Here is a 16,894-nt window from a genome sequence, read left to right as displayed (position 1 = left end):
ATATATTGATAAATATTTTCTATGCTACAAACAACTACCAAATTTAAGATTTAAATATTCACTGTGTCATTTTAAAAATAATCAAATTTTCATTCACCAGGAATGACTAACTCAATTGTATATCTAATACAGTTGACATATTGTATTCCTATGGAACCAATTTTTGGATGGAATCCCCCAGTAGATACCAATACCATATTTATAAAAGTGTTTAGCCTATTGCACTAACCGTTGACTAAATAAAAGAAAAAGCTACATGCTTCTAAAAGTTGAAGGTGGTTGTGTCTAGCTTATTGTCTCTGTTTTCATATTAGTCTAGAGGTAACAAGTTGTTTAAAAAGGACAATAACATTGTGCATGTTTATGAGCACCCCTGCACATCTTGCATGCATGGCCTGATGTTAATTTCTTCTGTCTGTCTTTCATGCAAATTCTACAGCTATCCCCTATCGAGCACGCATGGAGATAGGTTCCTTAGACATCTGTCTTTTTAAAAAGAACATTACTAACCTTATCTTATACCGGGTAAACTATAGGCATTACTATTTCAACCTCATTAAATTAAATCTAGATTTGACATCATAGTTAATAACTTTACATTTCATAAAATTTGATTTATTGGCATATTAATAACTTTTTCTCATATATTTGTAAAGGAAAATGGAAGAAAAATCATAAACAAAATCATGATAAAATAATGTAGACATGAGTTTGTTATTATTGGGTACTATTACTAATGTTAGGAAATGATTAATTATCACAACAATTATTATTAGATTTAGTTTTTCAATTTACCAATTAGCAATGCTAAAAAAGTCTTTATTTTGTAAATTCTAGCTTTATTTAAAGAACATATAATGAATTTTTATTTAATCTTTTTTTATAAGAGTTTTTTGGGTAGTATTATGTGAACTAAGGAATTTGTTTATATCATTAAATTTGTTAATAATTACTTATTATTTTTCATAATTATTACTCATTAATGAAACTGATTTAATTTCTATTCATTTCAATTAACTACTCTCTTTATTCCTTAATTGTAGGTTGTATTCTTTTGTTGTTTTATAATTTAAAGCCTTTGTAAAAAAAATTGTTAAATTCAGTCACAATTCATTAATTTTATATATCATCTTTTTTATTTATTAATTATACTTTTTTTATATTTTAGGAAAACACGTAACGATTTTTAGTTAAAATACAATTTTTTATTAATTTATTAATCTATTTACATTAGCCTTAAACAATAAAGATAAAGACTTATGAAGTAATGATTTTCTCTTTATATTTTGATAACAACATTAATTAATATGTATAAAATCTTGAAAAGAATCATATATTTGAATAAATCTATAATTTTGGAAAGTAGTATTAATAAATATCCAAAACGCCATTTAAAATTTCAAAATAAAAATATTGCATGGAAGAGTATTATATTAATTAATGTAAGAGTATTTTTGGGTAATGATTACGGTAAGAGATTGAAAACTATGATTTTATTTTCGAATTACTTACTCATTGCCCTAGAACTACCGTAGGACCCTTTTTGGAAAATGTCAATTATATGGAATTGCCATTAAATATTTGTGTGACTTGTGACAGCTAGAGCACAATACACTCACTGGTAGTAATTGCCTTATACTATTTCCAAGAGCACAAGAAAGGATACAGTGGGGCGAGAGAAGGGATTCGGGAATAATCGAAATTGCCATTTTTGGTTCATGTAAAGTTATGATTGAAGACTTTATTGAAACTGGAGTAAAGTGGAGTAATTTATGGGTTTTAGGATCTTTACAGATTTCCCTAACTCCTTTATCCTTGAAAATTTTTAAGCCATGAAAATTACGTTTAATCTGATAAATAAGATAAAACAAGCTTTCCTTATAGTATCAAGGTCTCCATCTATTCATGTAATAACATCACATGTAATGATGAATAGAGTTTTTCATTGAAGGGATGATAAAGCTACTTTTCTCTTGTTGTGAACTTTCTTATTTTTTAAATCTTAAACTTCATTTCCTGAGAAGACGGAAAGGAAGCTTTGTGGTTCCTTGTGATATTATCATTTTGAATGGTTACACTGACTGCGGCTCAGAAGTTGTTCCTCCTACTTGGGTTGTTTATTTTGTTTATTACTCCTTATTACTCGTCTAGCTTTTCAGTGTATTTAATATGCAGGTGTTAATGCATGCTGCTTATTTATCATGCATTACTGATATTGTGGGTGAAAACTAAGAATTTAGATATCACATGGACTTGTCTGGTGTATAGGTTTAAAAGGGCAAGAGGTCTATGGCCTGTTGGTAGCTAGAAAGTGGCTTAAACGTTAGAATAATGATATATGACAATATACTCTATATATTAGTATTTTAAGTTAATGTTATTCAATCAATAATTAACTAAGGTTCAATGGGTAGTCTCTCTCATCAATTAATAATGATTCCATACTCGTCAATATAACATGGCTTGGTGGACATAGGATAAGAACAAAATGATTGATAGCATGATAAGAACTATATATGATATATGAGTTCAATTCCTCCCCGTACTGGAATATAAGAATAAAATTTGTTCAAAGAATTATTTTTTATTAGAAAATAACATGTAATCATAATCGTTAAAATAATTTTTTGTCACATATCTTAATCTTATCCAATACTGGCCTCTCTAGTATTGGAGAGGATCCTCACACATGATATATCCTGAATAAACTCTTATATATGTTATTGTTCAGTATTTGATGCACACCAAATAAAAATGGTAATAATGTGATGGTGACAAGGTTAGTAGTGGACATGATGTGATAAAAATGTTTAGGCATATGGGTGTAAGGGAAAAAACTTTATTATTATATCTAGTCTATGTCTTTTTTTGCACTATTAAATGTATATTTCATCCTTTTGGGTAAGGAAGTTCATAGTTGCTCCTACAAATAAGTGCTGCTATTTGTAACACCTCAGTTCTAACATGTGACATCTCAAGCTCGTGAACATATTGAGTGAGTCACCGATAACACCCCAGTCTAGACATGCGACCTCCCCATCCCATGAATATACTGAGCGTGCCACCCACCAGCATAAATACCCCTACAATATTATTCCCCACAAAGGGGAGTCTCCCGTGACTCGAACACATGACTTTAGGGATAAATAATCATTATTCACATGAGTCGCTACCATTAGCTAGAATTGAGGGCTAGGATGATAAGTAAGTTCAAATTTTTTACTCTTGTAGTAACTGAATCTCTCCCCAACTTTAAACTTCAAAAGGGTAAGATAAATTAATTTATATCATTTCTATTATTATTTTGTCTACCAAATGAGAGAGACCATATAGTTTTAAATTGAAATTTATAATAATAATAATAATATTGTAAAGGTGTGATTGCAACTACATTATGTTTTTAAAAGTCTTTTTTTTTTTGGCAAAAAATGATACTATTAAAACGAACCAAAAATTATAACTATGTTTGGTTGCATAGAAAAGAAGAGAAAAGAAAAGAGGAGGAAAGAAAAGTGGTGGAAATTTTCATTTTCCACCATTTGGTTCAAAATTAAATAGGGAGGAAGGAAAAAATATGCATGAGTCCCACAAAAAACTTTTCCTCCCTATGTTGGGAAGAAAATAAAGGAAGGAAGGAAAACCATCAAAAATTCCAAATTTGTCCTTCATCATGAATTGAAAAAATAATAATTTAAGTGAAAATAAATACAATATAGTAAAATGTTTTGTTTATATTAAAATTAGTTAACTTAATTTTATTTTTGTTGTTTTTGAGCTCACAAATAAATCGTAATTATGTATACTAAAAGATGAAGTGAAAAGAAAAAAGAAAAATTATTACTTAAAATTATCAACAAAGTAACAAATAATAAATAAATTAGAAAGACAAAACACACATATGTAGAAGTGAGGTGATTAAAAATATAAAAGTGATTGCCAATATCAATTATATTTTCTTCTAGACACACTATTGTGAAAAAATGTATGTAAAATGTTAATAATTTTCTTTGAATTTTATAAACAAATATTGTTATTAAACTTAGATGATATGTTACTTAAAAAATATTAATTAATATTATTAAAAATAAATTACTTAGTTATGTAATTTAAAAATTAAATATTTACATATTAAATAAATATAATGAGAGCACTTATGTCATTTTCAATATATTATATATAAATGTATTTTTCTTTCCTCTCACTTTCCTTCTGTTTTCAATCATACTAAACAATAAAATTATCATATCATTTTCTATACTTTTATTTCCTTTATCAATTCTCTTTCCTTCCACTTTCTTTCCTTATACTTTCATTTCAATACCAAACATTGCCAAAAGCTAGTACATGGTTGAGAATGTTGGAAAAATAAAAAAAATGTTTTAAAAGTCTGAACAATTGTATCATAACCATGATTACCATCACACTTACTATGTTTTCTATTTGACAACAATAATTAACACAATATAATCGTAATAGCAACTACATCTATAATTTTCAAATGTTTATACTTTGAAATGACAGAATTTCATGACTAGATAAAAACTATTCTTATTTAAAACCTTTGTTTTGAATGAATGAAAACAAGATGAAAGTAAATAGATTAGAATATAAAAAGTGGGAGGAAAAAAGCAAAAAAGAGTAGCATCATTCTCTATCACTTTTTTTCCTTAAACTTTTGGATGCCTTCCATACTACAACCTACCTATCCTTGATGGAGGAAAAAAAGACCAAGAGGAGAGAATGAGAAAATAATAATCAGATCCTGATGCTGAAATCAGTAAAAAGTGTAAAATGATAAGAGTACTATGCATGCATGATATCTCTCCATGTCACCTGAAGCACTAGCATGGTTGCTGTGTCCAAAAACTGATGTCACACGAAGAACTTATGAGAAATTTATTAATGTGTCCTTCTAATGAAAACTCAGATTTGATGAGTGCCTCCTTTTATCTGGTTATTTCGGGTAAGCCTGATAAAAATCAGTATCAACTATAATATCATGTAGACCAACTTGTGGATTATTATCATGACAATAGAAACCTTTTTCGCACACAGAATAAAAAATGAATATGGCAACAAAAACTGACCACGGAAAGAATTAAAAATTGACAGTTTTCTGGGGGGACAGCAGAAGGAGCAGAATTAAGCTTCAGGAAGCATTTCTTTCCAAAGAGTATCAGAGAGAAAGAGAGAGAGAGAAGAAGAAGAAGAAGAAGAAGGCATGTATTTTGATATTTCTCACGACAAGCAGAAGAAGAAATCAATAGTCAGAAAACAAGATCCATGAGAAATCAGCTTTTCAATGCATTGAATCAAGAGAAGGAGACAACAAGCCCGGACAATATAGCCCTGGTGGAAATAAAATCAAAATAGAGTTTCTCTAACCCGTAACTTAGACACCGTTCTCCTCCGAGGTTGAGATTCTATATTTCTATCTATTATAAAACTTGAAAAATAGTGTTTTTAGGTCAAATATTAATATTTAATATTTATAATGGGTAGGAGTGGAACTTTTAAGTGTTATCTTTACTATCACTATATTTCTTAAATCGTCTCCCTGACCCTGTTTTTAAGCTATATTATCAACGTACTATATTATTGTGAAAAAAGTTCTATTAACTAATGCATCGTATACTATTTATATTTAATTACTATTTATTCTTCAAAAAAACTAATCTATTAAATAATAAATAATACAATGATTATATATAAATCTTTATATTAAATATGGATAAATATTGACTCTATATTATTTTAATCTATATTATTTATATATTAACCCTTATTAATTTATATAAGTTCGGTATGATATACTATGATGGTATATATATATAACTCAATTTAATAACTTAACATAGTTAAAACAATAGTATAATAAAATGAAAATATCTAATATTTGGCAACACTATTGATTTGCATGAAATAAATATATTGGATAGATTAAGATTTTAGTTGAGAAAATATAAATGTTTGCGTCTTGTTTTATTAGTCCATATAATAATAAAAAGTTATCTTAATTAGTCCTGGGAATTATACAGACTTTGTTTTAATTTTATGGTTAGTTAAGTGAATTGTAATTAATGTAATGTTATACCAATAAGGAGTTGGTCAAGTGGTTTAACTATGTAAAATCTCACTATATTTTTAGGATGATGAAAAGACTAAATATTCAATTCCTAAAAGCGAAACTTATTGGAAAGGATAACCATAAACATTAGAAGAGATTAATTCAGAATTGTCAATAAAAATGTTACATTTTAGAAAACTAACAAAAATATGTCACATGTGAGTTTTATATATGATTTGTGGTTGCAAATATTTAGGAATGAAAGTTAAATGACTTCTAAAATTTACATATAAAATGCAAATTACCATTCATGTCTAATCTAATTATATTGTTGGATGTATGGATTGTAGAGTGTAATAGTGAATCTACAGTAACCTTCTCTAAGGTCATAACGGTTCCCCCTCCTTTACACGCATGACAACACTCAGTAACACGCGTCTGCACCCCTTTATGATAAGAAGGACAAAATAATTTAAGAAATGAAAATAAGGTGTTAGAACCAGAACTATTTCATTTGCAATTGCGTGCTATGGCTCATCAATTCCAATAATGGTGCTTTTATTTTCTTGCTCTCTCAATTACAGTCTCAATATCTCAATCAGACAGCTTTTCATTAAAATCCATCTCTGGCTCTGATGCTTACAGCTATAACCAGATTTGTTTCTGTGAAAGTCTGCTGCTCATTGTTTCTTCTGGGTCCCATAGAATACTCAAGACACAGGAACACCGTCTTAGCTATCAGCAAATCCCGGTGCAATTCTCTTTTGGCAGTTTTATCAAGATACGCTCCTTCCTTATAATTGAAATAATGATGAAACAACTTTTATATTCGTTTAAGTTAGAGTTACACAATAGTTGTTTTTAATGGGAAATGCACATTTTTTCTTTATTCTCCTTCCGAGAAGATAGATAGATGTTGTAAGAAAAAGATAAATTTTATGAGATTCAAGTAAGAATAAAAATAATATTTGTCATTGTGAGAAAAAAATAGATATTATTTTTATTGCATGAAGAATTATAATGTGTGAGACCTAGATAAAAATGAATATATTATTTGTTATTATGATGACTCTTATTAAGAATATACTACTGGGCTTGGCACAGTCCAAAGTCTCAAACCTTGAGAATGAATTTTAGTTTGTCTGTGTGCCCATCTTAATCTAACCTCTAAAGACTTTAGGTCTATATGTTATCCTTGATAATGAAACTAAATAAGTAAGAGCAGATATTACACATTTCTCCTAAATCACTATTCATAAGTCATACTTTAGAATGCTTGTTTATCTCTAAATGTATTTTGTTTTAATTAGATTTAGATAATATTAATTGAGACATGTTTTAAGTTTAAAAAATTATTTCATATAGTTATCATTAATTCTAGGAAAATCTAATAATTTATATATACTTGCTAATTTAAAGTAGTGGGTTTTATAGAATTGATAGTTAAGATGTGAAATAATTTTTTAAAATTTGAGCTCCAAGTACATGATCCCCTACTATAAAAATTCATATAAATATATTTCTAGTCATTACACTGTTTATGAGTTCTTCCACATTCACATAAACCTTTAATTACCAAAAGAAACATGATAAACTCTCATTATTCATATAAATAACTTCAAAGATAATTACGACTAACATATTGTTATAAAATTGAGAATAATAAATCTGTATAAATTAGGTAAAGATGAAGGGGGAGAATATAAATAAAAAAACCACTGTAGCGTAATGGTCCCATGTGTTAGCCTCTCTAAATACATATGGAATAGCGAAGAAAAGTATTTTATTTATTATTTTATGACACAATTTTCGTGTCAAATAAGGAATTTAATGAAGGCCAAATACTACCGTTTGTTAGATGGAAAATAGCAACATCAACGAGGCACCAATATGCCGTTTTCCTCGTTGAATTTGCAAACGGCGGAACTACAATGTCAAAATAGCAGATTAGTTTGATTAGTGTTTTTAACTCTATACTCCCAAGTTAAGAATTTGAAATGACCAAGTGTTTTCCTGAAAGACAGTACAGTAGGAGTAAATTAACTTTATATGAGTCACGCGTGTGAAATAGAAAGTTGAGACTTGACAGCAGAAAGCGATGGGAATGAAACTGTAGAGTGATACATGCTCAGACCCTAGACAGTGAAATAGCAATAGGTAATGTTGCATGTTAGCTATTCCTTAGCTTGAACTATATGTATGGAATTCATAGTGTAGAGGATGGCACAGGAGACAAACATTAATCATCCTATGCGATCATAGTACGTTACAGAGTTTCTTTAACACTGAAACCGCAATCATTGTGCCGGTAACAACTACATACTGTATTTCTCTTTCAACTATTCATCATACAAATACTTTTAAGCCATTTTTAAAAGCTGTAAGAAAAGTAAAAAATACTTATTAGTTATAGTGGAGGTAAATAATTTAATAATTTAATTCTTTTAAACTAGTGCATAATGTCTTAAAATGCTGTATGTAGTTTTTTAATAAAAAATATTTTCTCTTTATAAATTGTAGGTATTTTCCTTTAAATGGTCCTTATATTCTGCTAGAAGTGTTTTTAAAACATTATCATTCACTAAAAACAGAAAAATTATCAAAAAATGATATATGTTATAAACTATATCTGAAAAAGATAGAACAATTTGAGAAATTCAAGGAAGATGATGGGCTATGAAACTGATCGACTTACCAATAGAGCAGAAAAGCAAAAAGCCCATGGCCCAGCCTTCGTTAACGGGACCAGCATAACACAAAACTGGAAGAATTTTAAAATAAATAGGAGAGCCGAAGCCCAACCTAAAAGCACAGTCACACAGATATATTAGAGTGCTCTTATACACAACGAAAAATGATATTATCTCATTTCTAAATAAATTATTAATAATTAAAGTACCAGTGACCGTCACTTTTAATGGGTATAGGAATTTAGTAGAGAATATATCATTACTCTAAGGCTTTGTTCTGAAGTTAGGAGAGAAAGGGAAGGAGATAGACCAAAGTGTTAAGAAAGGGAGGAAGGGGGAGGAAGGGGAAGGAAAGGAAGGAAGTATCCTTGCTTGAGAGTATGAAATGTATGAAATTTAGATTAAGGAGGATAAACAAATGATAATGTAAGAATATTTTTTTTATTTAAAAATATAATTAACCATGAGAAATAGACAATAATATATCATTATATAATAGACAAGAGTTTTGGAAGTTTTGAGAAACCCTATGAAACCTTTCTCTCTCCTTCATTTAACTCTCAAATAAAGTAAGACTTTCCAAAGTCATATCCCCTTTCCGAAATCCCACTCTCAAACAAAGCCTAAGTGGGATATTGAGATCTCAATAATCTCCTATATATCCCAATCATATATATTAGGGTTTCTTAATTAACTAATTTATTAAAGATGATTATTTTTGAATGTCTTAATTAACTCATGTATTAATATCACCAGGGTTTTTTGTTGTTAAGATAATTGTTAATATAAATTCAATTCTTTTTTTGAAAGATATTGACTTGCAATTGTCACAGTTTTTGTTTATGATAGATGGTTTGTATATAGCATCCAAGATCACCATGACTTTGTTGTGTCGATTGACCCTAGTTATAATCTGCTAAAGTTATTTGGAATTTATCAATGTTATTATATGTCGTCATCTCAAACAGTCAACAAACGGATGCTGTATCACAAGGCATAGTTAAGAGCTCAATTTCAGTTTGCACGATTGAATAACATAGCTACAATCTTTGGCATATAGGGAGTAGGGACATAGATCATTCCAAAGATTGTATAAAAACCAAATTGCTGATAATAATTACCAATCTGAGCATAATAGAGAATGAAAGTGACAATTGATCTACTCCAATTAAGAAGTCAATTGATCTACTCCAATTAAGAAGTCAATTGATCACCTGCATAATCATAGAAATTAAAGAAAGTCATTGAACTATGACTTTCAGGTCCACAATAATGGCTATACTGAGAAGATTTAGCTTTAAATGGAACATCCATGTTAGGCTCTAATCAACACAGATGCGTAGAGGTTTATCAATGTGTTTATTTGGACAGAGCCATGCTGAGTCATGTAGATCACATGCATCAAGTAGTTTTGAGTTGTCTTTGTTTTAATTATGCTCCTTAGAAGCAAACATATGATATCAATGTCGGATCTTATTCTTTCTTATATATTTGACCTACTTTTTGGGCCAGCTTTGTATTGCGCCACATCTTTGTATATCAATAATTATGTTGCAAAGTATATCAAATCTCGTCCATAATTCAGCAAGGGTGAGATTTTCTGTATGTATGTAAATTAGATGAGCGAATAAAATCAGATATTATAACATAGCAATATCAGAAATATGAATGTACCAATAATTAAATTTGTCAACAGTATCAAGACCTTTTGTCAACAGTGTCAGAAACATGAATATAATCAGATGACAAGAGATCTGTGTTCCATATTTGTAGACAGACACATCAGCATTGGCCCCACGATTTGTCACTTACACATAAGATTCATGTTCAAGCTTTTGACAAATGAAATTTACCAAAGAGATTTCCCCACATGTTGAGATTTATTATTATTATTATTATATGTTTTATCAACAATGCACATTTAGAAAGAAAAATGGAGTTACGTAACCCTCTAAATTACCATTACCAACTGGAAATTAAAACTAACAGAACTCACTCAATTCTTCTCATTGGCACTTCTATTGGTAGACCACAACTTACTAAGCATTTTTTTGGGTTGGGTAGGAATAGCACAGATGGACTTAAATCTAGAATTTCTCCCAATTCCATTGCGGAGTGAATAATTTTCATCTAAATCATCTTCCTCGGCTAGCTTCATCCTCAGAGTCGAAGACCTTGACTTTGGTGACTTGAAGCTTGAGACATTCCAATTGTCCTCACCATGTATACTTGTAGTGGTGCTTAAAGGTGTTGCATATTTTGATGGATCAATGCCATGTGTGGTGAGTAGTTCCTTTATATTGCTTGGCAAATCAGTCACTTTTCCACCTGCTGCTGCTGCTCTAGCTTGCTCAAAGAATAGAACTTGGACAACAACCCTTAGGGGGAGTAGTTCATTTTGTGCAGCATGAATGCATGCTTCAATAGACAGTTTTTTGCAGTCAAGAATTCGACATAGTCTTTTCCTTTCACTCTTGTTGAGTTCTGGATGAGCCTGGATGTTACCAATTGACACAACAAACTTTAGTAATGCAAATATGACCTTAAGTTTCTTCCATGGTCTAATTTTTACTACTACTACTACTATGTTTGACTGCGCCGAAAGCTAGAGAGTCTTTTTGAAGTGGAATTTAGCTAAATGGAGAGAATGCATATATGGTCAAAATATGTCATGCAAAATGTGGGAGACAACTATATAAAACATGTGAAGTACTAAAGAACATGTATCTCCTCTCCCTTTCTCCCTATCTACTTGACGTACTAGTAGAAATATGATGTAACTCTGTCACAGCTTTGACAGGTAGTTTTATCTACATGTTACCAAATGAAATCACAAGCACCTGAATACATACTGCAACTATATTGGTTAGAACTTGGACACATTCAGGTAAGCAATGGGTCAGTGTATACCTAACCGCTAATAAATGTTCAATAAGACAAAATTTTAAGGTCAAGAGAGTTGGTTATCCGCTCTTCTGTCCTACATCCTAAAATGTGAAAGTGAAATATCAAATATGTGAGGCCACTGTTTACTTCTTACTTCATTATTACGTATTTTTATCATAGTATAAAATGAAGATAAATGTCATTTTTTGGGTAGAATATTTACCTTTAAATAAACGTCAATAGCTCTGTACAGATCATCATGGTCATTTCTTGCAAAAACTGGTATAGTCTCAGCAAGAGCAATGAATTTTGACAATGAAAAATTAACATCTTTGGCAACTTCCTGAAGGTACTTATCCACAATCTTTGCCACTTTCAATTTTGAACTGTGAGATGCTGAAGAGGACCTCCTACTCTCCTGAAATTCAAAATTAATATTCTCTGCCGACCGAGATCTCCTTCTTTGAAAGGCCAACCTGGACCTTGGAGGGCTAGTTGGAGGACTCTGCCCTTGTGACATAAACTGTTCCAATATGGTCATCACCACTTCAACATCATAGAGTGTATCATTTGTGTAAGACAGTGAGGGTATTAAGAGATCATTCACTGTGGCTTCCTCCAACTGAAGTCCTACCCTTGTAGCTAATTCCAACTTTGAAGATGAAGAAGCATTAAGAATATTGGATGCCTTTAAGAGTTTCAGAAGAAAGCTACAAGAGACAGCACCTTTCTCTGCTGGAAGCAAGCTTACTATTGATTCCAAAAGCAGACGATGCTTCGAAGTTATTTCGCCTGCTGAGTCCGATGAGTCTGAGTCAGATGAAGTTTGCTTCTTTACATGTTCATTCCTTGTAAAAATTGGTAGACATCTAGATGCATAGATTTTTAAGGCATCACCAATGAGTTTGGAGGGTATTTTGCAGCCTGATTTGATTGCTATCATGGTTCTCCAATACAGGTCTATGCTCAGTTCAGCTAAATCTTCAGCCCACCATCCTTTGCTTGCTGATTTATGATGTTTCAGGCTTTCAGTTCCATTGCAAGACACTTCATCCTTGACCCTACTAGAATGAGTGTGTGACAAGCTCACCTTTGAGGGATTGTTTAAGACTTTTGAGGCAATAGCTTCAATGCATCTGCTGGTAATAGCCAAGTCTTCTGACCACAAGGGCATTGCTTTTGTGGTCTGAAGAGCCACAATGGAATCCTTCCATCCATGAAGAATGCAAGAATTGAAAAAAACCTCAAGCTTACAAATCAAATTACCCTTCTCAACATCCTCAGTCATCTGCAAGTATTCAGCGGCACATCGCGCAGCTACAACGTTGTAAGGACTGAAAGTGATGGTAATTCCATAGCAGAACTTAGCACAGAGCTCAAATGCCTCCACCCCACCAGGGAAATCAGGGAGTTGAACTATTTGGTGTTGAGGAGAATCAGGAGATTCTGAACACAACCTTTGCAGCCGCAAACATTTCGACAGCAGTGGAAACTGAACAGCATCAGCATGAACTTTAGATAGTTTACATTAGCAACAAAAAAATACAAGTAGATAAAAATGAAAATAAAAAAAAGAATAGGAGTTTTTTTTATAACTTGAAATGTTTAGAACTTAAAAAAGTTTTCACTCTCAAGGAGAGGCATACCTTATGAAGAAGATATCTACTTCCTTTAACTTGAATGAGTAGGTCACTGGAAACTTCAGAAGAGACTGACCTGCATACAAAGAAAAAAATACACTTATAATTTACTTGGAAGGATATACATGATCTAAGAAGAAAGAACCAAATTGCTTATTTATTTTCTTGCCTTACTGCCTCTGCAGTGAAGAAAGTATCTGGACGAGATCCTAGTTTCATGAACTTCATGTCTGTCAAGTTTCTTAGCCTCTAAATCATGTATTAGCTGCTTGCATAATTGATTCAGCTGAGGCTCCAATTCAGTGTAGTAGAACACAGAACTGACACAAGAAGTGCATCATCCAACAGTTTCTGAAAGAATCTCTACACAAAGTACCAAGTTGTAGATTACTTATTAGAGGTGGATACTGAATACTGTGACCTCACAGTGTCAGAGCTCTTGATAAAAAAAATCCACAAATTCTCAGAAATATATAAAAAGAAAAAAGAAAGATAAGAGTTTCCCTGGAGGAGAGAAGGTGTAAAAGCTCCAAAAGAAAAGGAAAACCAAGAGGTTTGTTATGGGAGCAAAATAATATATAGTAGTTTAAATAGGTAGTATTGATGACATAAATGGTCAATTGAAAGAAACCCTGAAGATCAAATATACCAATGACTTAAGTTATGTCTTTTCAGTCAACACTTATACCATAAATTATGCAGAACCGAATATATATTTATTAGATAAGAGCAATAGTAATAATAATTATAAAAATAGGGTATGGGTTCAGAGTTCAGGCATGAGATTAGTTTTACAACCTAAGGTAACAGCATCTGGGATACACTCCCTATACAGAAACTGCCAGTCATTCATAGAAAAGATCGACCTGGGAAAACCGTGTAACGTTATTTCCCCTCCGTTGTTTTGTTAGTTGAAAGAAGAATATGGTGATAGATACTTTATTTTCTTGCAATTCTGAAGGCAACTCCCCACGTGCTTAGCCAGTGCTTGAAAAACGATCATATCCATTAATAGAGAAAAACTTGTTTTTACTTGTTTTTTTTACCATATTATTTTTTCTCTTATTTTCGTAGTATTTATTTCTCCATTAAATAAAGTATATCAACTCCCTTCGCCCACTTGTTCCCTATATTCAGAATTAGATCTTCTCGGGTAATGCCCATTGCTAGCTGGGGAGAATGAAGATCACCACTCTAACATTTTATATTCTATTGTGTTTCAATCTAATGAAAAATTAATATATATATATATATATATATAAAAGAAAAATAAAAAATAACATTTTTATATTATTTGGTAAGATATAATTAGTTCGTGGAGGAGGTATAAATATAATTTTTATTTATTTAATTCTAAAATAATAAAAAAATTGGTTCCTTAATTTTTTTGGGGTACCTTATGTTAGAATCTACTTCCTACTCAACCCCAATATTTTCATCATTGCCACTGCTAGTTCAAATTATCTTCTCCTTGTATTTTTTTTAGCATGGAGGTACTCTTACACTCAAGTTATTTTAGTTAAAAACTATTTAATAATACTTTGCTCTCTCCAGATTTTTGAATGCATCATCCCTAAAAATTAAGAAAATATAAATTAGTTACTGAGATTTAGTCAACTCAATTGTTATTGAAACTATCATTTATTAAAAGGTTTTGGGTGAAGGTGAGAGTTTTATATGTTAAAGTACTTTATTTGATGGTATATTATTGAAATTTCATTTATTATTAGTAGCAAGACTCATGGACTTAGTTTCAAATTTTAGGTTCATATGTATGTCAAGAATAAAGTTTTTTTATGGGACTGAGAGAAAAAAATTATGACACAATCAAGGTTGAAACATTGTTATTTTAGACTCTCCCTACCTTACAAATCATAACATATTGATGAAGTAGTAAATAATTATAAATGAGGATAATCCACTTACTTCAAGAACAAATTTTTTAAACTTATTCTTCATCCTAGCCATCAATTCTAAGAAAATTCAATGGTTTAGATTAGTGAATAAATCTAAACTATTAGATATCTCTATAATTGATTACTATGATGAACTCTTTGAGTAAGTGTAAGTGGATCCACACTCATTATAAATTAGTGCAAACTTTTATAGATGACATGCATATCATAAGAATTTTCGGTCTATAGGATGGTTGAATATGCCCTCATGCCATCCTTCAATAACCTAATTGTCATTCTATCTAATTTTTTTTTTTTTTTACTTTTCTTTTGCCTTTTGATGAGCATTCATTTTCATTTATTGCAAATGGTCCTGAAGATTGAAACTTTGTCAATATTATTAGAGTGAAACAAAGAAATAGGAGGCAGTTTGTTTTTGAAATGTTGGAGCTTGATCATGTAAAGTCAAGCGTTCTGGTGGATATTTAAGCTTTTTGGTGCATGAAAATGGTTAAATTGTGTTAATCTGGCAGTTTAGGGTCGTTTTCAAACTTTCTTTGGCTTTGGATGCTCATATGAAGCAATGACTTCTAACATTTCTAGACTTCTTTCTGGTGTTATTATTTTTTATATCATTCAAAGAACAATGAGACCGATGGGTATGGGCCCTTCATCGATAAAGATATGAAAATTTTCGTGAGCAAATTTCATTGATAAATTTGATTACATATTTGATATAGTTGTGATTGCATATTGGTTTAGTCACTGATATAAATTTTATAACAATGGTTTCATTCTCATCATATCAACTACTGAGGAACAATAAGACGGATGGACATGGGCCCTTTCATTGATAAAGAAAGAATAATAGTGAGTTATATCTTATGAGCCTCATAAACATTTTTTTTAATAAAACAAAATGGGGACAATTTTTTTTAACTATTTTGGAGACTAAGATAGTTTGGCTATCCCCATTTATTAAAATTGGAACCACTTTTGGCGCATTTTATGAATATTTAGGATTTTGGGTCCAACCTGCTGCCTATTGATGAATGAACCCACATGTGCTATGAGAGTGATAATTGATTTCTTACTATCATGATCCAATTGATTTTAATACTTCTTATATCAATTTTTTGCTGGAGAATTATTACAAAAGTAAGAGGCCCACATTGTTATATTGGCTCCACCATATTTAAAGCTTTAACTTGATTTAGTTTAATAGCAGTGCTATCACAATGTCATGCTGGATCATTTGAAAATAATCATAAAAAGAAGCATTTTGGAAAATTGAGGCCCTACAGATCCTACATTGAGGCTGCATGACTATTTGATGACGTTTGTCTTTCTAAAGGTTGTTTATCATCTAAAAATCCATGTTAACAAAAGGAAAGAAAAATGCCAAGAATGGGCATGTAGTTTTTATTTATTAAAGGTTTCACAATTTAAAATATATCTTTTACACTTCTGAATCCCAATGAATATTTTATTTATGTTAAACTATACATTTTATTTACAGAGTTTAATATCTTGTTAATATTAAAAAAAATTATACAAGCAATACATCACAATCATGTATATTACTTTTATTGAATGATATATTATTAATGTAACAAACATTTATATGGTCAATGCATAAATATTAAATCCATATTTGTATTATCTTTAGTAAATTTTGAACTTTTTAATTTCTATATATATATATAATAAATTTGT

The 16,894-nt window shown here is 30.6% G+C and overlaps 1 protein-coding gene across 1 annotated transcript; it reads right to left on the bottom strand.

The window, feature by feature from the left end:
- LOC109349165 (BTB/POZ domain-containing protein At1g67900-like) lies at nt 10,688–14,214 on the bottom strand. Its single transcript, XM_019589870.1, has 5 exons — nt 14,082–14,214; nt 13,453–13,646; nt 13,290–13,359; nt 11,867–13,135; nt 10,688–11,251 (listed from the first exon to the last, which is right to left on the bottom strand). Exons 2-5 carry the CDS (start codon nt 13,509–13,511, stop codon nt 10,754–10,756), a joined length of 1,896 nt encoding a protein of 631 aa, XP_019445415.1. The 5' UTR covers nt 13,512–13,646; nt 14,082–14,214; the 3' UTR covers nt 10,688–10,753.

The sequence above is a fragment of the Lupinus angustifolius genome, chromosome LG06 (assembly GCF_001865875.1).
Source record: "Lupinus angustifolius cultivar Tanjil chromosome LG06, LupAngTanjil_v1.0, whole genome shotgun sequence".
NCBI lineage: Eukaryota > Viridiplantae > Streptophyta > Magnoliopsida > Fabales > Fabaceae > Lupinus > Lupinus angustifolius.
The sequence above is the reverse complement of the archived record's forward strand: the minus strand, read 5'-3'. Positions and strand labels throughout refer to the sequence as shown.